The sequence below is a fragment of the Crinia signifera genome, chromosome 3 (assembly GCF_055691185.1).
Source record: "Crinia signifera chromosome 3, ASM5569118v1, whole genome shotgun sequence".
Lineage (NCBI taxonomy): Eukaryota > Metazoa > Chordata > Amphibia > Anura > Myobatrachidae > Crinia > Crinia signifera.
Genome location: NC_139219.1, coordinates 341,066,588 through 341,092,921, shown reverse-complemented (window position 1 = coordinate 341,092,921; position 26,334 = coordinate 341,066,588). Strand labels below are relative to the sequence as shown.

General features: G+C 52.7%; 1 protein-coding gene across 1 annotated transcript in view; it reads left to right on the top strand.

Moving 5' to 3' along the window:
- The window catches only part of NRBP1 (nuclear receptor binding protein 1), a 106,043-nt gene that overhangs the window by 15,745 nt on the left and 63,964 nt on the right, over positions 1–26,334 (top strand). The window contains exons 5-7 of the mRNA XM_083175121.1: positions 3,037–3,077; positions 9,613–9,707; positions 23,336–23,359. Of these exons, the coding sequence (XP_083031247.1) occupies positions 3,037–3,077; positions 9,613–9,707; positions 23,336–23,359 (160 nt within the window). The remainder of the gene's footprint in view (positions 1–3,036; positions 3,078–9,612; positions 9,708–23,335; positions 23,360–26,334) is intronic.

The following is a 26,334-nucleotide window of genomic DNA, read 5'->3' as shown; positions in this document are numbered from 1 at the left end:
GGTGAGTGTTTTGTACATGTTTTTATGTCCTGATGAAAATGGCTGAGGACCATTGAAACGTAGACTGAAACAGGCTGTGTTCTGAGTCTTATTTCTTCTTACTTGAGTGCCTCCCTTTGCTGTGGATATATATATATATCTCTACATACAGTAGTTTGGAGGTGCGGCACTCCTCGCAAATTAACAGGACATGAAGTGGTTTAAAGGCAACGTTTCAATGTCTTTATTGCGACATTTTCATCAGGCATCGCAATAAAGACGCAATAGTCACTGCTCCCGAATATATATATATATATATATATATATATATATATATATATATATATATATATATATATATATATATATATATATATATATATATTCGGGAGCAGTGACTATACCCGGTCCCCTGCTGCCCCCCCCACATACGTTCTGGGGCAGGCAGGGAGACTTCCATCTCCCTGCCTGCCGCCGTCCTCAGGCTCCCTGCAGCGTCGCCTCATACGCTGGATTGGCTGAGGGACGGCGAGTCTCAGTCACATTGAATAGTGTATTAAGTGCCGTGACGGAGAGTCTCCAAACAAAAACATCGCGAGCGAAAAAAAAACCGCTTGCCATGCACGGAGAATATTGTCATTGAAAACTGCCCATAGTACTACTATTACGGCGTTCCCAGTTGGACTTACCATGTGCAGAACAGTCGGGGTGTCTTATATACTGAGGGGCGATACTCTGGCAGCTTGGGGGGACGCTGGAGCTGAGAGATGGGGGTAATATGACAGCGTGTGAGGTGGGTGTAGGTAAGTGTCAGGCAGCTTGGGGGGACGCGGGAGCTGAGAGATGGGGTAATATGACAGCGTGTGAGGTGGGTGTAGGTAAGTGTCAGGCAGCTTGGGGGGACGCAGGAGCTGAGAGATGGGGTAATATGACAGCGTGTGAGGTGGGTGTAGGTAAGTGTCAGGCAGCTTGGGGGACGCGGGAGATGAGAGATGGGGGTAATATGACAGCGTGTGAGGTGGGTGTAGGTAAGTGTCAGGCAGCCTGGGGGGATGCGGGAGCTGAGAGATGGGGTAATTTGACAGCGTGTGAGGTGGGTGTAGGTAAGTGTCAGGCAGCTTGGGGGGACGCGGGAGCTGAGAGATGGGGTAATATGACAGCGTGTGAGGTGGGTGTAGGTAAGTGTCAGGCAGCTTGGGGGGACGCGGGAGCTGAGAGATGGGGTAATATGACAGCGTGTGAGGTGGGTATAGGTAAGTGTCAGGCAGCTTGGGGGGACGCGGGAGCTGAGAGATGGGGTAATATGACAGCGTGTGAGGGGGGTGTAGGTATATCCCCAGCTTTGTCCTACAGATTATAGTCTTTGAGTTTCTATCGGCTGCAGAGTATTGCCCCGTACATCCATCCGCTCTGCTGCAGAGTATTGCCCCGTACAGCCATCCGCTCTCCTGCAGAGTATTGCCCCATACATCCGCTCTCCTGCAGAGTATTGCCCCGTACATCCATCTGCTCTGCTGCAGAGTATTGCCCCGTACATCCATCCGCTCTGCTGCAGAGTATTGCCCCGTACATCCATCCGCTCTCCTGCAGAGTATTGCCCCGTACATCCATCCGCTCTCCTGCAGAGTATTGCCCCGTACATCCATCCGCTCTGCTGCAGAGTATTGCCCCGTACATCATCCGCTCTGCTGCAGAGTATTGCCCCGTACATCATCCGCTCTGCTGCAGAGTATTGCCCCGTACATCCATCCGCTCTGCTGCAGAGTATTGCCCCGTATATCCATCCGCTCTCCTGCAGAGTATTGCCCCGTACATCATCCGCTCTCCTGCAGAGTATTGCCCCGTACATCCATCCGCTCTGCTGCAGAGTATTGCCCCGTACATCCATCCGCTCTCCTGCAGAGTATTGCCCCGTACATCCATCCGCTCTCCTGCAGAGTATTGCCCCGTACATCCATCCGCTCTCCTGCAGAGTATTGCCCCGTACATCCATCCGCTCTCCTGCAGAGTATTGCCCCGTACATCCATCCGCTCTCCTGCAGAGTATTGCCCCGTACATCCATCCGCTCTCCTGCAGAGTATTGCCCCGTACATCCATCCGCTCTCCTGCAGAGTATTGCCCCGTACATCCATCCGCTCTCCTGCAGAGTATTGCCCCGTACATCCATCCGCTCTCCTGCAGAGTATTGCCCCGTACATCCATCCGCTCTCCTGCAGAGTATTGCCCCGTACATCCATCCGCTCTCCTGCAGAGTATTGCCCCGTACATCCATCCGCTCTGCTGCAGAGTATTGCCCCGTACATCCATCCGCTCTCCTGCAGAGTATTGCCCCGTACATCCATCCGCTCTGCTGCAGAGTATTGCCCCGTACATCCATCCGCTCTGCTGCAGAGTATTGCCCCGTACAGCCATCCGCTCTGCTGCAGAGTATTGCCCCGTACAGCCATCCGCTCTGCTGCAGAGTATTGCCCCGTACATCCATCCGCTCTGCTGCAGAGTATTGCCCCGTACATCCATCCGCTCTCCTGCAGAGTATTGCCCCGTACATCCATCCGCTCTGCTGCAGAGTATTGCCCCGTACATCCATCCGCTCTGCTGCAGAGTATTGCCCCGTACAGCCATCCGCTCTGCTGCAGAGTATTGCCCCGTACATCCATCCGCTCTGCTGCAGAGTATTGCCCCGTACATCCATCCGCTCTCCTGCAGAGTATTGCCCCGTACATCCATCCGCTCTGCTGCAGAGTATTGCCCCGTACATCCATCCGCTCTCCTGCAGAGTATTGCCCCGTACATCCATCCGCTCTGCTGCAGAGTATTGCCCCGTACAGCCATCCGCTCTGCTGCAGAGTATTGCCCCGTACATCCATCCGCTCTCCTGCAGAGTATTGCCCCGTACATCCATCCGCTCTCCTGCAGAGTATTGCCCCGTACATCCATCCGCTCTCCTGCAGAGTATTGCCCCGTACATCCATCCGCTCTGCTGCAGAGTATTGCCCCGTACATCCATCCGCTCTGCTGCAGAGTACTTGTCAGTATAACCTGTGTTTCTATTGCAGGCGTGGAAGAGGTGGTGCACGCAGATCCTCTCTGCCTTAAGGTCAGTGATGTACACTACAGCCACTGTGCTGCCCAGCAGTATACAAGGGATAGGAACACCAGAAGTATGGTCACATATCTGGGGAAATGCCCATTGCTGCTCGGTAATGAGTAATGCAGCATGGCATGGATGTGGTCCCAGCTGTGCTGATTATAATGTGGCGATGGTCTGCTGAGCCGCTCTCCGGCCCTGTGCTGTGCCGCTCTCCAGTCAGGGCTCTCCGACCCTGTGCTGTGCCGCTCTCCGACCCTGTGCTGTGCCGCTCTCCGGCCCTGTGCTGTGCCGCTCTCCGTCCGTGCCCTGTGCTGTGCCGCTCTCCGGCCCTGTGCTGTGCTGATATTATTATATTGTGCTTCGTATTCCATCTACACTTGTTACTGGGTGTTAGAGATGTGTCCTCCTACACCTAGAATGAGTATGCCGTGCAGTGAGCAATAGCAAGCCTCTTTGTGCATCATATTCACAGCGCGACACCCGGCTTCATGTAACTAATGTGATATGTAACACTTGTGTATGGCGTGTGCAGCACATCAGAACCCTGTGGGGGCGTCACATCCCTCCCCTCTATCTGTCCCAAATATCTATCTGCTGGCAACTGGGTGTGGCTCCTGGTACAGTGTGGTCATCACCGACCTCTTTTCCATCTGTCATATATCCAGGGCTATTTTTCAGCAGGCTCCAGCAGGAACTGAGGCCCTCATTCTAGTTCACTCTTTCTGGCCAAATATTTCTTAGATGGACAAAACCATGTGCACTGCAGGTGAGGCAGGTGTTACTTGTGCAGAGATAATTAGATTTGGGTGGGGTTTTACACCTGCCTCACCTGCAGTGCACATGGTTTTGTCCATCTAAGAAATATTTTGTCAGAGTGAACTAGAATAAGGGCCTCAGTTCCTGCTGGAGCCTGCTGAAAAATAGCCCTGCATATATCTATCTATCTATCTATCTATCTATCTATCTATCTATCTATCTATCTTTCTTTCTTTCTCGGGCATCGTGTACCTGAAAGTTAAGGTCCATTTTGCCGGCAAAGGCAAAATCGGGGGGCATCGCGTCGGTTGCGGCCATTAACATGGCCCCCGACGCGATGCCCGCAATTTTGCCATAGGCTTCAATGTTAAAATATTTTTAACATTGAAATCGGGAGCATCGCGTCGGTCTTGTGCCATTATAATGGCACAAGATGAGATGGACTTGATTAAGTCCATCTCACATAGGAAAAAATGTGAAATGGGCCAATATGACCCATTTCACATTGTATATGGCCCCGTCGCCACCCCACGATTGACGCGAACCCGAAGCGTGACGAGCGGTGGCGGTGCGTGTCCTCCGACCTTTTCATTCCCCTACTATCCACGTCTGCGTGGAGTCGAGAATATAAAGTGTGGCGAGCGCAGCGAGCCACCGAGCCCGAAGCGTGTCGAGCGGACACGTATACCTGTGAAGTTATATGCGTCCCCTCGTGGGGCTCGCTGCGCTCGCCACGCTTCGGGCTCGGTGGAAGTTATACGCGTCCCCTCGCGGGGCTCGCTGCGCTCGCCACACTTTATATTCTCAAGTCCACGCCGACGTGGATAGTAGGGGTATGAAAAGGTCGGAGGACGCGCACCGCCGCCCCTCGCGGGCTCGCTGCGCTCGCCACGCTTCGGGTTGGCGTCAATCGTGGGGTGGCGTTGAGGGGGTAAAATTGGGGGTCTGGGGAATATTTTACATTAAATCCAATGTAAAATAGGGTCCCAGGGACCCTATTCACATTTGATTCAATGTCAAAATCGGGTCGGTCGCATTGCATGCGATTTGGTCGCATGCGATGCGACCAACGCAATTTTTCCGACATGACCAACCCGATGCAAATCGGTGTGGCCGTGCTTGGAAACCAGTACCCTTTCTTTCTTTCTTTCCCCCCCCAGCTGGGTGTGGCTGCTGGTATAGTGTTGGTGTCTCCGTCCTCTCCGTATGTCCCAAATATATATCTGCTGGCAAATGGGAGTGGCTCATGGTACAGTGTGGGCATCTTTTTCCTCTTCTCCATCCGTCCCAAATATGTATGGGCTGGAAAGTGGGATTAGCTCCTGGTACAGTGTGGGCATCTCCGCCCTCTTCTCCAGAGGGATGTATCTCTGAACTCTTCCCTCCCAATAGGAAGTGTCCGCAGCAGAACTGGGGCTGCTCTCCTGGAGAATTCCTCCAGGAAGTTCTGACGTCTCCCTGCAGTTACTAGAGGGGAGCAGGCTGTGCAGCTACTTCTGCCTCGGATGGCATATGTAATTGTACCAACATTCACCCAGCTGTACTACTTGTGCTGTCATTGGCAGCTCCTCAACCTCCAAGCCCACCAATAGCCAGTGGTAGCACAGCTCCGGCTGGCCGGGAAGGTCTGCATTGTTACAGCATCCACCAGGGTCCTCCTCTGCATACTGCAACAGCTTCCCAGTTCCTCAGCTGGAATATCTGCCATGGGAGAGAGGTTTGCGGGCCCGGCTGACTCAGCGCTTGGGTGATCTTTGCACTTGCTGCTTCTTTTTTTGCTCTCTGTTCATTGACTTCAAAGGACCACCACCACCTACAAGGCGCTCTCCTCCTCCACCGCTCCTTACCTCTCTTCACTGATCTCTATCCACACTCCCTCCCGTCCTCTTCGCTCCATCGCTGACCGCCGACTGACCTCTCACCTAATCACCTCCTCCCACTCCCATGTCCAAGACTTCTCTCGCGCTGCCCCCTGCACTGGAACAACCTCCCACCACCCATCAGGCTATCTGATTCCCTTACCTCCTTCAAGCGCTCCCTCAAAACCCTCTTTTTTCGACTAGCCTATCCCTCCTCCTAACCTCTTTTGATCCTCCTATCCTGCCTCCGTTCCCCTCCGTTCCTACTTATCCTATTGTTTTTCGTTTGTCCACCCACCTATTTTTAGTCTGTAACTCTTATGAGCAGGGCCCTCCTTCCTCATGTACTCACCCTACCTCATTACCTCACCTGTGCTCCTGTCCTGTTCTTCCCTTCCTCTACTTCATCTTCAGTCTCCTCGACAATTTTGACACCTACTTCTGAACTGATGCTGATTTTAGTTCTACCAGCTATACCCCTATTTATACTGTATTTTTCAACACACCCTGTACGTTACCTTGTCATTTGTTTTTTGTTTGCTATGTACGGCGCTGCGGACACTTTGTGGCGCCTTATAAATAAACGTACTACTACTACCCGGCCACACACAGACTCCCAACCAGCCAACAGAAGGGTTAGTAGGGTTTAGATCATGGGTCTTTAACCTGTGGCCCCCAGATGTTGTGAAACTATATGTCCCAGCATGCATTTCCTATAAGAGCATGCCAAAACGGTCAGGGCATGCTGGGACATGTAGTTCCACAACATCTGGAGGGCCACAGGTTCAGGATAATTGTTCAGAAGACAACAAATCAGAATCTACCTTATTTATTTAGCACCTTCTAAAACAGTGGTAGCCAACCCCAGCCCTCGAGAGCTACCAACAGGTCACATGTCCCAGACACCCAGCTGCTGCACAGGTGCACTCATTACTGACTGACACATGTCCCAGACACCCAGCTGCTGCACAGGTGCACTCATTACTGACTGACACATGTCCCAGACACCCAGCTGCTGCACAGGTGCACTCATTACTGACTGACACATGTCCCAGACATCCAGCTGCTGCACAGGTGCACTCATTACTGACTGACACATTTCCCAGACACCCAGCTGCTGCACAGGTGCACTTATTACTCACTGACACATTTCCCAGTCACCTAGCTGCTGCACTCATTACTCACTGACACATTTCCCAGACACCCAGCTGCTGCACAGGTGCACTCATTACTCACTGACACATTTCCCAGACACCCAGCTGGTGCACTCATTACTCACTGACACATGTCCCAGACACCCAGCTGCTGCACAGGTGCACTCATTACTGACTGACACATTTCCCAGACACCTAGCTGCTGCACTCATTACTCACTGACACATTTCCCAGACACCCAGCTGCTGCACTGGTGCACTCATTACTCACTGACACATGTCCCAGACACCCAGCTGCTGCACAGGTGCACTCATTACTGACTGACACATTTCCCAGACACCTAGCTGCTGCACTCATTACTCACTGACACATGTCCCAGACACCCAGCTGCTGCACAGGTGCACTCATTACTCACTGACACATTTCCCAGACACCTAGCTGCTGCACTCATTACTCACTGACACATTTCCCAGACACCTAGCTGCTGCACTCATTACTCACTGACACATTTTCCAGACACCTAGCTGCTGCACAGGTGCACCCATTACTCACTGACACATTTTCCAGACACCCAGCTGGTGCACTCATTACTGACTGTGATTCAGTGAGGAGACATGGAAAAGGTTAACTGTTGGTAGCTCTGGGGGACTGGAGTAGGCTACCCCAGATCTAGAAGATGTAATCTATTTGGTTGCTCGTAGCAACATCCAATCCTCAGTAGAACTCCCATCTTGGTAATTAAACCTTGGTAATTCGTGTTAGTCTCCCATAAGAGCCACCACAGTACATTGCCAGTGATGTCATGCGTGGGCTGTGTACATCTCTCTGAGAATGTATAGTACACTGCCAGTGATGTCATTATTATGTCACATGTGGGCTGTGTACATCTCTCTGGGAATGTATAGTACACTGCCAGTGATGTCATTATTATGATGTCACATGTGGGCTGTGTACATCTCTCTGGGAATGTATAGTACACTGCCAGTGATGTCATTATTATTATGTCACATGTGGGCTGTGTACATCTCTCTGGGAATGTATAGTACACTGCCAGTGATGTCATTATGATGTCACATGTGGGCTGTGTACATCTCTCTGGGAATGTATAGTACACTGCCAGTGATGTCATTATGATGTCACATGTGGGCTGTGTACATCTCTCTGGGAATGTATAGTACACTGCCAGTGATGTCATTATTATTATGTCACATGTGGGCTGTGTACATCTCTCTGGGAATGTATAGTACACTGCCAGTGATGTCATTATGATGTCACATGTGGGCTGTGTACATCTCTCTGGGAATGTATAGTACACTGCCAGTGATGTCGTTATTATTATGTCACATGTGGGCTGTGTACATCTCTCTGGGAATGTATAGTACACTGCCAGTGATGTCATTATTATATCACATGTGGGCTGTGTACATCTCTCTGGGAATGTATAGTACACTGCCAGTGATGTCATCATTATTATTATGTCACATGTGGGCTGTGTACATCTCTCTGGGAATGGATAGTACACTGCCAGTGATGTCATTATTATGTCACATGTGGCCTGTGTACATCTCTCTGGGAATGGATAGTACACTGCCAGTGATGTCATTATTATTATGTCACATGTGGCCTGTGTACATCTCTCTGGGAATGGATAGTACACTGCCAGTGATGTCATTATTATGATGTCACATGTGGGCTGTGTACATCTCTCTGGGAATGGATAGTACACTGCCAGTGATGTCATTATTATGTCACATGTGGCCTGTGTACATCTCTCTGGGAATGGATAGTACACTGCCAGTGATGTCATTATTATTATGTCACATGTGGCCTGTGTACATCTCTCTGGGAATGGATAGTACACTGCCAGTGATGTCATTATTATTATGTCACATGTGGCCTGTGTACATCTCTCTGGGAATGGATAGTACACTGCCAGTGATGTCATTATTATTATGTCACATGTGGGCTGTGTACATCTCTCTGGGAATGGATAGTACACTGCCAGTGATGTCATTATGATGTCACATGTGGCCTGTGTACATCTCTCTGGGAATGGATAGTACACTGCCAGTGATGTCATTATGATGTCACATGTGGGCTGTGTACATCTCTCTGGGAATGGATAGTACACTGCCAGTGATGTCATTATTATGTCACATGTGGCCTGTGTACATCTCTCTGGGAATGGATAGTACACTGCCAGTGATGTCATTATTATGTCACATGTGGCCTGTGTACATCTCTCTGGGAATGGATAGTACACTGCCAGTGATGTCATTATTATGTCACATGTGGCCTGTGTACATCTCTCTGGGAATGGATAGTACACTGCCAGTGATGTCATTATTATGTCACATGTGGCCTGTGTACATCTCTCTGGGAATGGATAATACACTGCCAGTGATGTCATTATTATGTCACATGTGGCCTGTGTACATCTCTTTGGGAATGGATAGTACACTGCCAGTGATGTCATTATGATGTCACATGTTGGCTGTGTACATCTCTCTGGGAATGTATAGTACACTGCCAGTGATGTCATTATGATGTCACATGTGGCCTGTGTACATCTCTCTGGGAATGGATAGTACACTGCCAGTGATGTCATTATGATGTCACATGTGGCCTGTGTACATCTCTCTGGGAATGGATAGTACACTGCCAGCGACAGTGTTATGTGCTGCCTGGGCAGCATTGTGTGTGTGTGTGTGTGTGTGTGTGCGCTATAAGTTATATCATTGCAGCCCCCTGATTCTCTGTATGTCCTTACAGCTACCTGCACTCCTGCGATCCCCCGATCATCCATGGGAATCTGACCTGTGACACCATATTCATCCAACACAACGGACTCATCAAGATAGGATCCGGTAAGATTGTGTGTTCACCTGTGTGGCCCACCCAGCATTGTGTCTGTTCTCCTGCTGATCACTTATACAGTCTGGACGCCCAGGTGCTCATTGTGTCATTCATGTCCGACCTGATTCCAACTTGCCTAACCTAGAACCAGCGACATGCAGCTGGAATCAGTCCATGCTCAGTGTAAGGGCCCGCGCCGGTCGGCCCATGCCCCGTGTCCTCCCGCACCGGGCTCCAGGACATCTCCTGTGCTGAAAAGGTTACAGTGTACTAGACTATGAGTGCGCAATAAGCTGCAATGCCAGTGACTCCTAAGTATGTGGAGTTTTCCCAAAACCTCCACCAAAAGTGTACATGCAAAGAGGACATTTTCAAAGGTGTCACTTAGCTTGCGCTGATTCAAAATATCAATCCTGAGGTATGTGGGTCCCCGGAATGGAAATGAAGAAGAAGAAGAAGATATATATAGTGAAGTATTTAATCACAACATATAAAAACACTCATTAAAACATCAATACAAATAAAATTCATCACATCAAAATATGGCAGTGGATTGGATAGCTTTGCAGAAAAATTACCAGAGAGGGTGTGAACTGGTATAGCAACACCGTTCATATAGAGCATATGATTTGCAGAATACCCCGGGTGATAACTGCTCCCTCCTTGCTCCTGATGTATAAAGTGCCCGTGCTCTGTGCAAAATTAGCTGGTTCTGCCGTCCGTCCACCGCCTCACCAACCAACGCGTTTCAACCCGTTACAAGGGTCTTTTTCAAGGTCCTGATGATGTACACCTGATGTGACACTCCTGTGTGCGGCGCATATTCCCGCGCCGCACACAGCTGAATCCTATACACAGTGTGCCTACATTGTCCATGATTCATTGCGGTGCGGCGGCCGGCCGTTACGTCATTTCCGGTTTGTAGTTCTTTGTGATGCCGCTGGGACTACCTCTCCCAGTGTCCATTGCATGTTTTGCGGTCACTTCCAGGATCGCGTCTTTTCTGTTTATTTGGGATCCGTTTTATAAACAGCGCTTTGTGCAAATATTCTGTAACAATAGAATCCACTTTAAAATCATGCAACAATATAAAGAATTCTCTATTTTACCAATTTGTCATGTTCCATATCGCATCATACACAGTACAGTTTTAAAGTGACAGGTGCTCAGATCATCTATAAGAACCATTTCACCTCAAAATCTGCATTGAGGCCTCCTGGTTGTAAGGTGTTGAGTTCATAGATGGTTCTCATTTCTTCTTTGGCTAGTTGTTTAGCTAGATCTCGTCTACGCCAATGGCCTTTGACCCATTTTATTCCACAGAATTTTTATATCCCTGCTGTGGATTTATTATGGAATTTAGAAAAATGATCTGATAGTGCATGTGTATTTGTACATGTGTATTTGTACCCTTGTGTATATTTCGCACATGTTCACCAATCCTTGTTTTTAAAGCTCGTGATGTGCGGCCTATATACACAAGGTTGCACGTGCACTCTATGGCATAAATAACACTGGTTGTATTGCAAGTAATGAAATTTACAATTTTTACTGTACTTCCATTTAATTCAGTAGTTTCTCCTTCATCCACTAGGTGTCACTGGAGTTACACTGGGGAATAGAAGGCGACCACAGGGAGCATGGGCACTTTAAAATAATTAATCAGTGTGACCAACTCCTCCCCTTCTACTTCCCCTCCCAGGCAGTCTTAGATCGTGCCCAAAAGGGAGCAGGTCACATTTGGCTCATCTCGTGGCCTTTTTGATAATTAGGGCATAAAGCAGCAAGTTTTGCCTTTGAGGACAGGCAGATAGTTGCTGCTACTATCTGCCTGCGACGTGGGAGCCTGCCGGAGGGAGCCGGCTGCTGCTTAAGGGTTTGCGCCAGAGACCACCGTCTCTGGAGCTGTAACGGGCGCCGCTCACACGCAGCGTGCACCCGATCCTCCCCCAGCCCCACCGCCGACGGCATGGCCGCAGCACTGTGAGTATTACCCTGCCTTCCTATTAGAGGAAGGTCAGGGACACAAACGGCGGTGCAGCAGAGGGTTTTTTAAACCTGGCGCCATTATGGGTGACGGAGCTGCCAGGCGGGGGGCGGAGTTACCGCGCGGTACTTCCCAGCAGGCCTTGGCATACCCCAGCGTTCCTGCAAGTCGCGGCGGCCATCTTGGACATTTGGCGCCGTTTGAACACGCTGCTGGAGGCTCCACAGTTGCGCTGCAGATCTATCCTGACTGCAGTTGGGCGATTCCTGTCCCCTGGTGACCGTCCTGCTGAACGCTCTATCCGGTCTGTGAGTTACAGTGGGGATTAGAGCTAGGTGGAGACAGTTTGGGCTGTGTCTCAAACTTAGAGCTATAGCGCTCCTAGGTATATGCCATAGCGCTGTACAAAGCTCTGTGACGGCTCTTTTACTTTCACTGTCTCTCCCTTCCAGCATAATATATTGCTGCCTATCCTATACCTACTATCTGTGATCAGTCTGGTAGTGTGTGGTGATTGCTGGGTGTTCTGTTGAACCATGGCAGGGGGTAGCTCCAAGAGGGTTACTTGCAAGAAGTGTGCTGTTAAATTTACGCCTTCTAAGGAGGGAGACTCTGTATGTGATAAATGCGCTGCTTTACCCCCAGCTCCAGAGTCCCCCGTTCATACCCCTGTTTGGGCTTCACAATTAGCTGATGTGATGTCTCATTTAGCTTGCGAGCTCTCTGCAGCTCAAAAGGACAGAGAGACTTCCAGAACTCAACAGGCTTCCTTGACTTCTGCTGTGCAGAGCTTAACAAAGGCCTTGACACCAGCAGAGGGCGCCATTGCTTCATCTTCTAGGCAAAATCCCCCTCCCTTACTCAGGAAAAGGGTATTACAGCCCTCTGGGGAGTATGACAATATGCCTGATCTGGAGGAGGGCGAATTTGCCCTTCCAGATAATTATGATGATGATGATGATGATGATGAGGTGGAACCTGAGGCTCAGGCGTTAGTTACGCAAGAGCCGGCCCCAGCCACTCCAGGTCTGGAGGACCTTATACATATGGTAAAGGTTGCCTGCAAGGTGTCAGATGACACAGACATTCCTGCTCGTCCTTCTTTCTTTGGAAAGAGACAAAGGCAGTCACCCACCTTCCCCCCAGCGGAGGAGTTGGATGAACATATATTGCAGGCTTGGAATCATCCTGATAAAAAATTCCAGGTACCTCAGAGGTTTCTGGCTGCTTATCCTCTTCCACCAGAGGGTAGAAAGAGGGTCGAGATTCCTCCAGTAGTGGACTCTTCAGTCTCACGACTGTCTAAAAAGACGGTTCTCCCGGTGCCGGGTGCTACCACTCTTAAGGATACTTCTGACCGTAAGTTGGAGGTAACCCTTAAGAACATTTTTTCAGCAGCTGGAATTATTCAGCGTCCGGCCCAGGTCGGGTGCTGGGTAAATAAAGCCATGGGGGTATGGGCTTCTCAGATCCTAACAGAGGTCCGTGAGGGCTCTGACCCTGCTTCTATTGTTCAGCTGGCTGAACAGATCCAGGAGGCATCCAATTATTTAATAGAGGCCTCTTCTGACGTCTGCATGGTTGCAGCCAAGGTTTCGGCCTTATCCATATCAGCTCGCAGAGCTCTCTGGTTACGCCAATGGCAGGCTGACGCAGAGTCCAAGCGTGCTGTGGAGGCCCTGACGTTCAATGGGGAGGTTCTTTTCGGGCCAGAGCTCGACAAGTGGATCTCCCAAGCAACGGGGGGTAAGTTCCACTTCCTTCCCTCAGCGGCTCCTCCAACTACACGCAGGACCCCTCAAAGGCCCTCCTTTCGGCCTACGACCAGATTCAGAGGTCGTTCCAGAGGCGGAGCTCCATCTAGAGGCTCCAGAGGACGAGGCAGAGGCGCCTCGGCGGCTGTCCAGGAGCCCAAGTCCTCCAAGCCAGCCGCATGACTGTCCACGGTCTCATCTGGGGGATCCCAGAGTCGGGGCCCGACTGCTGTCCTTCTGTCACATCTGGCTGCAGTCTTGTCAGGACTCGTGGGTAAGGGATCTGGTGACCCAGGGTTACAAAATCCATTTCAGGTTAGTCCCTCCAAACAGGTTTTTCAAGACCGGTCTCCCAATCTCAGGAGACAAGGCGCAACTTCTGTTGTCAGCAATCGACAAGCTGCGGACAACGGGAGTTGTGATACCAGTACCCGAGGATCAGCGTACTCAGGGATACTACTCCAGTCTGTTCCTTGTGCCGAAGCCGGATGGCTCGGTAAGGCCTATACTAAATCTAAAGGATTTGAATCCGTTTCTACAAGCGGTCAAATTCAAGATGGAGTCCCTGCAGTCGGTGATTCAGGGACTGGAACAGGGAGAGTTCCTGGTATCCTTGGATATCAGGGACGCATACCTGCACATCCCCATCTGGCCTCCTCACCAGGCCTTCCTCCGGTTCGCTATACAGGAACAACACTGGCAGTTCCAGGCCCTGCCGTTCGGTCTCTCATCGGCCCCCAGGGTCTTCACCAAGGTAATGGCGGTGATGATGGAGGTCCTCAGGGCACAGGGGATTACCATCATCCCCTACTTGGACGATCTTCTTCTGAAGAATCGTTCGAGGGAGGCCCTGTTGTCCAACATACGACTCACCCAGGAGACTCTCATCAGTCATGGGTGGATTCTGAACTTTGCAAAGTCTCAGCTACAGCCGTCCCAACGTCTTCTCTTTTTGGGGATGATTCTGGACACCCAGCAGATAAAGGTTTTTCTACCGCCCGAAAAAGTTCAGTCCCTGCAGGTCCTGGTCAGGTTGGTCTTGCGACGGCCACAGGTAACGGTGCACATTTGCACCAGACTCTTGGGGAAGAGGGTGTCCTCCTTCGAGGCGGTACAATATGGCCGCTTCCACTCGTGCCAATTCCAGTTGTCTCTCCTTCACCAGCGGTCAGGGTCTCACCTGAATCTTCAGCAGCGGGTGACCCTGTCTCCTCGAGCTCGTCTGTCTCTGCTGTGGTGGCTCAACTCCGAAAACCTGCAAAGGGGCAGGAGGTTCGGCATATGGGAGTGGACTCTCCTCACCACAGACGCCAGCCTTCGAGGCTGGGGGGCGGTAACGCTGGAACACCAGTTCCAGGGTTTATGGACGAGGCAGGAGAGCTTACTCTCCATCAATGTGCTGGAACTCAGAGCAGTCTACTATGCTCTTCTGCAGGCGGGACACCTGCTGCGGAGCAGAGCAATCAGAGTTCAGTCCGACAACGCCACAGCCGTCGCCTACATAAACAAACAGGGCGGCACTCGGAGCAAGGCGGCGATGAAGGAAGTAAGCAGGATCATCCTCTGGGCTCAGAACCATGCTCAGGCCTTGTCAGCGGTGTTCATCCCCGGAGTAGACAATTGGGAGGCCGACTTTCTAAGTCGGCAACATGCCCACCAGGGGGAGTGGTGCCTCAACCCTCAGGTATTTCAGTCCCTAATACATCGTTGGGGGTGTCCGCAGGTGGATCTGATGGCGTCCCGCCACAACTTCCAGCTCCCAACATACTTCGCGCGGACTCGAGATCCTCAGGCCGCAGGGGTGGACGCTCTGGTCGCCCCTTGGCCGTTCCAGTTCGTTTACCTCTTTCCTCCCTTTCCGCTGATACCTCGGGTATTACAGCGCATTTGCAGGGAGGGGGTAACAGCGCTTCTGATAGCGCCGGATTGGCCCCGGCGCTCGTGGTACACCAACCTGACGGATCTTCTAATCGACGAGCCGTGGCCGCTACCTCTTCAAGAGGACCTCCTCAGTCAGGGTCCCTTCATCTACCCAGATTTAGGATGTCTACATTTGACGGCGTGGCTGCTGAGAGGTCCATCTTGAGACATGCAGGTATCCCTAGGGCGGTGATACCTACAATGATGAGGGCCAGGAAGGAAGTCACCTCCAGACACTATCATCGGATTTGGAGATCCTATGTGGCGTGGTGCGAAAGACGCAGAGTGTCCTCTACTCTGTTCAAGAAGGCTCGGTTGCTCCTGTTTTTACAGGAGGGGTTAAACTCTGGACTTAGACTGAATACACTTAAGGTGCAGGTTTCAGCACTTTCATTTTTTTTCCAGAAACGTATAGCTCTCATTCCGGAAGTCCACACGTTTTTCCAGGGGGTGCTGAGGCTTCAGCCCCTATTCGTCCGCCTACGGCTCCCTGGGACCTAGAGTTGGTCCTCAGGTATTTGAGGTCATCGATATTTGAGCCGTTAGAAGAGGTGGATCTTCGATATCTCACTTGGAAGGTGGTTCTTCTTTTGGCTCTGGCCTCGGCCAGGCGCGTTTCGGAACTGGGGGCGCTTTCTTGTCGCTCACCGTTCCTCCAGTTTCACCCGGACAGAGCAGAGCTCCGTACCAGTCTCTCCTTCCTTCCAAAGGTGGTCTCAGCGTTCCACGTGAACCAACCCATAGTGGTTCCAGCATTCACAGAGGCTTCACCTGAGGATAGGTCCTTGGATGTGGTGAGGGCCCTGCGGATTTATGTCTCTCGCACGGCCTTTCTTCGCAAGACGGATGTCTTGTTTGTTACCTACGACCCAGTGCGTCGTGGATGGCCAGCTTCGAAGCAAACGCTGGCTAGATGGATCCGTCTGACAATTCGTCAGGCATACCTTGCTGAGGCTCAGACGCCTCCTACTAACATAGGTACGCACTCCACCAGATCGGTGGGTCCTTCATGGGCGGCTGCCCGTGGGGTCTCCTTGCAACAGCTCTGTCGTGCTGCGACATGGTCAGGTCGGCACACCTTTGTGCGCTTTTATAGGTTTGATACCTTTGCGGCACCAGCTTCTCAGTTTGGCCGCTCTGTTTTAAGGGGATCTCAGCGCTCACCCACCCGGGTTGAAAGCTCTGGGACGTCCCCAGTGTAACTCCAGTGACACCTAGTGGATGAAGGAGAAACAGGGATTTTGTACTTACCGTAAATCCTTTTCTCCGAGTCCACAGGTGTCACTGGACGCCCACCTCAGCGCTGTTCTCCACCTGTTACGTTCAGTGTTAGGTTCCTATTGGGTAACCTCTGGAGTTTTCCCTTGTCAGGGTTATTTAAACATGGTTATTACACACCTGTCTTGTCTGGTTTGACTCTGTGTGTGTGTGTGTGTGTGTGTGTGTGTGTGTGTGTGTGTGTGTGTGTTTTTTCATATATATATATATATATATATATATATATATATATATATATATATATATATATATATATATATATATATATATATATATATATTCTTTTTCTACTATACGTATTGAATGATGTTATGTTGTGATGAACCTCCTCTCGGATGTGTGTTATATCTTTCTGCTCCCTTTCGGGCACGATCTTTAAGACTGCCTGGGAGGGGAAGTAGAAGGGGAGGAGTTGGTCACACTGATTAATTATTTTAAAGTGCCCATGCTCCCTGTGGTCGCCTTCTATTCCCCAGTGTAACTCCAGTGACACCTGTGGACTCGGAGAAAAGGATTTACGGTAAGTACAAAATCCCTGTTTTTGATCCCTCCCCCTTAATATTTCTGCAACCCAAACATTGGCCGCACCTATGAAACCTTTGCGTTTTAATCCTAGTGGTAAGCATTTTTGGAGGCAGTGCGCTACTCACTAGTCTATTTTGTAAATTAGATGCTTTTCTATATATACACATTTGGGATGGGGAGGTAAAAGATTCCCTATAAAAAAACAAGAAGTGGTTTTGAATGGTCTTTTATTACCACCTATAATTGTCAGTATAAGAAAATTGAAGCATCACTGAAAAAACATTGGGAAGTATTAAAGAAAGACCCCATTATAGGGAACCTTTTACCTCCCCATCCCAAATGTATATATAGAAAAGCATCTAATTTACAAAATAGACTAGTGAGTAGCGCACTGCCCCCAAAAATGCTTACCACTAGGATTTAAACGCAAAGGTTTCATAGGTGCGGCCAATGTTTGGGTTGCAGAAATATTAAGGGGGAGGGATCAAAAACTACTGAATTAAATGGAAGTACAGTAAAAATTGTAAATTTCATTACTTGCAATACAACCAGTGTTATTTATGCCATAGAGTGCACGTGCAACCTTGTGTATATAGGCCGCACATCACGAGCTTTAAAAACAAGGATTGGTGAACATGTGCGAAATATACACAAGGGTACAAATACACATGTACAAATACACATGCACTATCAGATCATTTTTCTAAATTCCATAATAAATCCACAGCAGGGATAAAAAAATTCTGTGGAATAAAATGGGTCAAAGGCCATTGGCGTAGACGAGATCTAGCTAAACAACTAGCCAAAGAAGAAATGAGAACCATCTATGAACTCAACACCTTACAACCAGGAGGCCTCAATGCAGATTTTGAGGTGAAATGGTTCTTAAGGTGGCCATACACATGCAGATTTATCTTCAGATCTGGCTGGTTGGAACAAAAACCTGGTTATGGATGAGAGCAAATGACAGTTGACCATTTGCTTGGAAATGCTGGAAAACTGACAAACTGTCACTCATCCATAACCATGTTTTTGTTACAACCAGCCAGATCTGAAGATAAATCTTACTAGTGTATGGGCACCTTTATGAATGATCTGAGCACTGTCACTTTAAAACTGTACTGTGTATGATGCGATATGGAACATGACAAATTGGTATAATAGAGAATTCTTTATATTGTTGCATGATTTTAAAGTGGATTCTATTGTTACAGATTAATTAAGCAGAATATTTGCACAAAGCGCTGTTTATAAAACGGATCCTAAATAAACAGAAAAGACGCGATCCTGGAAGTGACCGCAAAACATGCAATGGACACTGGGAGAGGTAGTCCCAGCGGCATCACAAAGAACTACAAACCGGAAATGACGTAACGGCCGGCCGCCGCACCGCAATGAATCATGGACAATGTAGGCACACTGTGTATAGGATTCAGCTGTGTGCGGCGGTGAGGCGCGGGAATATGCGCCGCACACAGGAGTGTCACATCAGGTGTACATCATCAGGACCTTGAAAAAGACCCTTGTAACGGGTTGAAACGCGTTGGTTGGTGAGGCGGTGGACGGACGGCAGAACCAGAGCACGGGCACTTTATACATCAGGAGCAAGGAGGGAGCAGTTATCACCCGGGGTATTCTGCAAATCATATGCTCTATATGAACGGTGTTGCTATACCAGTTCACACCCTCTCTGGTAATTTTTCTGCAAAGCTATCCAATCCACTGCCATATTTTGATGTGATGAATTTTATTTGTATTGATGTTTTAATGAGTGTTTTTATATGTTGTGATTAAATACTTCACTATATATATATCTTCTTCTTCATTTCCATTCCGGGGACCCACATACCTCAGGATTGATATTTTGAATCAGCGCAAGCTAAGTTGAAAATTTCCTCTTTGCATCTCCTGTGCTGCTCCTTCCTCTGGGATACTGTTCTCCTCACCACCCCTCTCTTCTCCCGTTACTCTGGGTATGGATCATTAGGTCGGCCCATGCTCCGTGTAAGGGCCTGCGCTGGTCGGCCCAGGCTCCAGGACATCTCCTGTGCTGCCCCTTCCTCTGGGATACTGTTCTCCTCACCACCCCTCTCTTCTCCCGTTACTCTGGGTATGGATCATTAGGTCGGCCCATGCTCCGTGTAAGGGCCCGCGCCGGTCGGCCCATGCTCCGGGCTCCAGGACATCTCCTGTGCTGCTCCTTCCTCTGGGATACTGTTCTCCTCACCACCCCTCTCTTCTCCCGTTACTCTGGGTATGGATCATTAGGTCGGCCCATGCTCCGTGTAAGGGCCCGCGCCGGTCGGCCCATGCTCCGGGCTCCAGGACATCTCCTGTGCTGCTCCTTCCTCTGGGATACTGTTCTCCTCACCACCCCTCTCTTCTCCCGTTACTCTGGTTATGGATCATTAGGTCGGCCCATGCTCCGTGTAAGGGCCTGCGCTGGTCGGCCCATGCTCCGGGCTCCAGGACATCTCCTGTGCTGCTCCTTCCTCTGGGATACTGTTCTCCTCACCACCCCTCTTTTCTCCCGTTACTCTGGGTATGAATCATTAGGTCGGCCCATGCTCCGTGTAAGGGCCCGCGCCGGTCGGCCCATGCTCCGGGCTCCAGGACATCTCCTGTGCTGCTCCTTCCTCTGGGATACTGTTCTCCTCACCACCCCTCTCTTCTCCCGTTACTCTGGGTATGGATCATTAGGTCGGCCCATGCTCCGTGTAAGGGCCCGCGCCGGTCGGCCCATGCTCCGGGCTCCAGGACATCTCCTGTGCTGCTCCTTCCTCTGGAATACTGTTCTCCTCACCACCCCCTCTCTTCTCCCGTTACTCTGGGTACGGATCATTAGGACGGCGTGACTTTTTTTCCTTTTTCTTTTTCTCCTTCATCAGCATGAGTAACGGGAATAGAAGGCGACCACAGGGGGCATGGGCACTTTAAATGTAAATGAGTGTGGCCAGCTCCTCCCCTCCCAGGCAGCCTTAGATTGTGCCCTACAGGAGCGGGTCACACTTGGTCTCACTCCTGGGCATTTTGAATTTTATTAGGGCGTAAAGCAGCAAGGTTTATATAGTTGCTGCTACTATCTGCCTGCGTCGTGGGAGCTGGCGGACCGAGCCGGCTGCAGCTACGCGCTTTGCACCGGGGTCCCTGGCTGCAGAGGTGACTGTTTGGAGATGTAATGGGTGCGCGCCACGATCCTCCCCCAGCCTCACCGCCAACAGCCAGCACTTGCAGCAATTATGACTATTCCCTGACCTCCCTGTTAGCAGAACACGCTACGGCCCCCATTATGGAAGGGTGTGCAGACTTATGCAACCTGCAATTGTGGGTTTGCATCTCTTATTTTCCAGTGCATTTTGTTGGTTCCAGTAAAAGGTGGAGAATGGGCGGACATGAGTGATCACACAGATATGTATACTGTCAGCACATACACGCTACTGACGGTGAGTAGCAGGACAGCGCTCTGGCCGTGTCAGTGTGGGAGGAATGGCGATAGCCACACCTAGACCTGTTGGGGGAAGCACAGAATTCCCTGCACTTGGTTAGTGTTAGACCTGACCTCCCCAGATACGTGTAAGGTGGGGGCGCTGTGTTCTTGTTCCATCTGAGGAATGGTGCGTGTCTGCTGTGCAGCCTCCTGGGGGCGCGGTGTCCTTCTGCCACCTGAAGAATGTGGCGGGAGTCTGGTGTGCGGCCTTCTGAGGGCGCTGGGTCCTTGTGCCGCCTGAGGAATGTGGCGGGAGTCTGGTGTGCTGGGTCCTTGTGCCGCCTGAGGAATGTGGCGGGAGTCTGCTGTGCGGCCTTCTGGGGGTGCTGTGTCCTTGTGCCGCCTGAGGAATGTGGCGGGAGTCTGGTGTGCTGGGTCCTTGTGCCGCCTGAGAAATGTGGCGGGAGTCTGATGTGTCCTTGTGTTGCCTGAAGAATGTGACGTGTCTGCTGTGCGGCCTCCAGGGGCGCTGTGTCCTTGTGCCACCTGAGGAATGTGGCGTGTCTGCTGTGTGGCCTTCTGAGGGTGCTGGGTCCTTGTGTCGCCTGAGGAATGTGGCGGGAGTCTGCTGTGCAGCCTCCTGGGGGCGTTGTGTCCTTCTGCCGCCTGAGGAATGTTTCGGGAGTCTGCTGTGCGGCCTTCTGAGAGCGCTGGGTCCTTGTGCCGCCTGAGGAATGTGGCGGGAGTCTGGTGTGCGGCCTTCTTGGGGCACTATGTACTTGTGCCGCCTGAGGAATGTGGCGGGAGTCTGCTAGGCGGCCTTCTGAGGGCGCTGGGTCCTTGTGCCATCTGATCGATGTGGCGGGAGTCTGGTGTCCAGCCTTCTTGGGGCACTATGTACTTGTGCCGCCTGAGGAATGTGGAGGGAGTGTGCTGTGCGGCCTTCTGAGGGCGCTGTGTCCTTGTGCCGCCTGAGGAATGTGGAGGGAGTGTGCTGTGCGGCCTTCTGAGGGCGCTGTGTCCTTGTGCCGCCTGAGGAATGTGGAGGGAGTGTGCTGTGCGGCCTTCTGAGGGCGCTGTGTCCTTGTGCCGCCTGAGGAATGTGGAGGGAGTCTGGTGTGCGGCCTCCTGGGGGAGCTGGGTCCTTGTGCCGCCTGAGGAATGTGGCGGGAGTCTGGTGTGCGGCCTCCTGGGGGCGCTGGGTCCATGTGGCGGGAGTCTGGTGTGCGGCCTCCTGGGGGAGCTGGGTCCTTGTGGCGTGAGTCTTGTGTGCGGCCTTCTGGGGGCGCTGGGTCCATGTGGCGGGAGTCTGGTGTGCGGCCTCCTGGGGGCGCTGGGTCCTTGTGCCGCCTGAGGAATGTGGCGGGAGTCTGGTGTGCGGCCTTCTGAGGGCGCTGGGTCCTTGTGCCGCCTGAGGAATGTGGCGGGAGTCTGGTGTGCGGCCTCCTGGGGGAGCTGGGTCCTTGTGCCGCCTGAGGAATGTGGCGGGAGTCTGGTGTGCGGCCTTCTGAGGGCGCTGGGTCCTTGTGCCGCCTGAGGAATGTGGCGGGAGTCTGGTGTGCGGCCTCCTGGGGGAGCTGGGTCCTTGTGCCGCCTGAGGAATGTGGCGGGAGTTTGGTGTGCGGTCTCCTGGGGGCGCTGGGTCCTTGTGCCGCCTGAGGAATGTGGCGGGAGTCTTGTGTGCGGTCTCCTGGGGGCGCTGGGTCCTTGTGCCGCCTGAGGAATGTGGCGGGAGTTTGGTGTGCGGCCGTCTGGGGGCGCTGGGTTCTTGTGGCGTGAGTCTTGTGTGCGGTCTCCTGGGGGCGCTGGGTCCTTGTGCCGCCTGAGGAATGTGGCGGGAGTCTGGTGTGCGGCCTTCTGAGGGCGCTGCGTTCTTGTGCCGCCTGAGGAATGTGGCGGGAGTCTGGTGTGCGGCCTCCTGGGGGAGCTGGGTCCTTGTGTCGCCTGAGGAATGTGGCGGGAGTCTGGTGTGCGGCCTCCTTGGGGAGCTGGGTCCTTGTGGCGTGAGTCTTGTGTGCGGCCTCCTGGGGGCGCTGGGTCCTTGTGCCGCCTGAGGAATGTGGCGGGAGTCTGGTGTGCGGCCTCCTGGGGGAGCTGGGTCCTTGTGGCGTGAGTCTGCTGTGCTGAGCGTAGACACAGGAGGCTGTGTGCTTGTGGTCACCTGGAAACTGTCTGGGGCATGTGCGTCAGAAGGACGACATGTGGGCTGCCGCCATCAGGAGGCTAATTACACTCCACCATCATAATGATCAGGCCGGATAATGCTGAGATGGGGCGGGGCTAGAAATCCTGGCCCCCACACAAATGATCAAGTGCTGCAGGTGCACGCGCAGTGCGTGGTATCGCATGGGGCACACATCTGAGGAGAAAGCGTTTTATATGCCCACGTCAGAGGGAGGAGGCCCAGGGCTATCCATGAGTTGAAGCAACGTGGCCTGGTGCCATGCTCATGTCAGAAGAAGAAGGTGGCCCCTGGGAAGCACATGTCGGAGGGAGGCGGCCCTTGGGCAAGCAGGCGGCGGAGGGAGGCGGCCCCTGGGCAAGCACATGTCAAATGGAGGCGGCACCCTGGCTAGCACGTGGCTGTGGGAGGCGGCCCCTGGGCAAGCAGGCGGTGGAGGGAGGCGGCCTGTGTGTGTGTTGGTGATAATGATGACTGTGACACACCCCTCCTCTCCCAGCCGTTCCATCCACTCATTGACTTGTCTGGTTTTATCTCCCGCTTCGGCTGCTCTGTCTCCACACCAGTCTTTCATAGGATATTTGCTAATGGTGAGATGAATTTTCAGCTGCTGTGATGTTACCTGTTATTGCCATGTTTCTATGTTCAGCTGAGAGCACTCGGCCATGTAACATGCAGTCCTTGTTACACGGGTGACTGCTGGATCCCCATCTTCTCTCCCTGGGCAGCTCCGTAGCATGTGGGAGCCCCCTGTATGTGCATGTCCTCCCCCATAGATGGCTCAGCTCCCCCCTCTCTCTCATCCTCATTGCATTCCTCCCCTCCCCTGGGTCTGCTGTGTCCCCACTGCTGCTTGCTTCTTGATGCTCTATGCTGGGGGTGGGGGGGGGGGGGGGGGGATGAGATCTAGAAGGGGGTCATGGTCTCATCCCATCAGTTTTCCTGGAGCTTCTGGGAAAATGGCAGTGATTGTATGCAGGACGTACAGATATTCCCGAGGGGACGGTAAGGCTGGGATATCTGTGCGTCCGTGGCCTGTATTTGTGCTGTGTCTTAGTGATGTGTAGCTGATAAACCTGAGACATGAACTGACGGACTGTGGCGGTCTATGATTTCGCCCCACAGCGCCTATCTGTAAGTGAGAGAACGCAGTCAGATCCCTGTGAGCACCATGGGCCAGAGGGGGGTAAGTGGCGGTAGCGCCAAATAAATATACTGGAAACTAATAGTATTTGTTCTTACGGATCTATTATCCCAATCAGCGGAAATGTGTTCCCCTTATTAACCCCCCAAAGCCATTGTAACAAGGTACTGGGATTATCACAGACATACAAGGTGTGTCTCTACAGGGAGAGGGGTGGGGACACTGACCTGGGCTACCCCAGAACACTAGTGCAGGTCCCCCCCCCCCCCCTATCGCACAGACTGTGTGGCTGTACAGGGAGCGGGGGGGGGACACTGACCTGGGCTACTCCAGAACACTAGTACAGGTCCCCCTATCGCACAGACGGTGTGGCTGTACAGGGAGCGGGGGGACACTGACCTGGGCTACTCCAGAACACTAGTACAGGTCCCCCCCCCCCCTATCGCACAGACTGTGTGGCTGTACAGGGAGCGGGGGGACACTGACCTGGGCTACCCCAGAACACTAGTACAGGTCCCCCTATCGCACAGACGGTGTGGCTGTACAGGGAGCGGGGGGACACTGACGTGGGCTACCCCAGAACACTAGTACAGGTCCCCCCCCCCCCCTATCGCACAGACTGTGTGGCTGTACAGGGAGCGGGGGGACACTGACCTGGGCTACCCCAGAACACTAGTACAGGTCCCCCTATCGCACAGACGGTGTGGCTGTACAGGGAGCGGGGGGGGACACACTGACCTCTGCTACCCCAGAACACTAGTACAGGTCCCCCCCTCCCTATCGCACAGACGGTGTGACTGCACAAGGAGGGGGGGGGGGACACTGAGCTGGGCTACCCCAGATCACTAGTACAGGTCCCCCTATCGCACAGACTGTGTGGCTGTACAGGGAGCGGGGGGGGACGCTGACCTCTGCTACCCCAGAACACTAGTACAGGTCCCCCCCCCCCCTATCGCACAGACGGTGTGACTGTACAAGGAGGGGGGGGGACACTGAGCTGGGCTACCCCAGATCACTAGTACAGGTCCCCCTATCGCACAGACGGTGTGGCTGTACAGGGAGCGGGGGGGGGGGCACTGAGCTGGGCTACCCCAGAACACTAGTGCAGGTCCCCCCCCCCCTATCGCACAGACTGTGTGGCTGTACAGGGAGCGGGGGGGGACACTGACCTCTGCTACCCCAGAACACTAGTACAGGTCCCCCCCTCCCTATCGCACAGACGGTGTGACTGTACAAGGAGGGGGGGGGACACTGAGCTGGGCTACCCCAGATCACTAGTACAGGTCCCCCTATCGCACGGACGGTGTGGCTGTACAGGGAGCGGGGGGGGGGGGGGACACTGAGCTGGGCTACCCCAGATCACTAGTACAGGTCCCCCTATCGCACGGACGGTGTGGCTGTACAGTGAGCGGGGGGGGGGGGGGGACACTGAGCTGGGCTACCCCAGATCACTAGTACAGGTCCCCCTATTGCACAGACAGTGTGGCTGTACAGGGAGAGGGGGGACTCTGACCTGGGCTACCCCAGATTACTAGTACAGGTCCCCCTATCGCACAGACGGTGTGGCTGTACAGGGAGCGGGGGGGACACTGAGCTGGGCTACCCCAGATCACTAGTACAGGTCCCCCTATCGCACAGACAGTGTGGCTCTACAGGGAGCGGAGGGGACACTGACCTGGGCTACCCCAGATCACTAGTACAGGCCCCCCCCCCATCGCACAGACAGTGTGGCTGTACAGGGAGCGGGTGGAGGGGGGGGGGGACTCTGACCTGGCTACCCCAGAACACTAGTACAGGTCCCCCTATCGCACAGACGGTGTGGCTGTACAGGGAGCGGGGGGACACTGACCTGGGCTACCCCAGAACACTAGTACAGGTCCCCCTATCGCACAAACGATGTGGCTGTCCAGGGAGCGGGGGGGACACTGACCTGGGCTACCCCAGATCACTAGTACAGGTCCCCCTATCGCACAGATGGTGTGGCTGTACAGGGAGCGGCGGTTCACTGACCTGGGCTACCCCAGATCACTAGTACAGGTCCCTCTATCGCACAAACGGTGTGGCTGTCCAGGGAGCGGGGGGGGACACTGACCTGGGCTACCCCAGATCACTAGTACAGGCCCCCCCCCCATCGCACAGACAGTGTGGCTGTACAGGGAGGGGGGGGGGACTCTGACCTGGCTACCCCAAAACACTAGTACAGGTCCCCCTATCGCACAGACGGTGTGGCTGTACAGGGAGCGGGGGGACACTGACCTGGGCTACCCCAGAACACTATTACAGGTCCCCCCCCTATCGCACAGACGGTGTGGCTGTACAGGGAGCGGGGGGGGACACTGACCTGGGCTACCCCAGAACACTAGTACAGGTTTCCCCCTATCGCACAGACGGTGTGGCTGTACAGGGAGCGGGGGGACACTG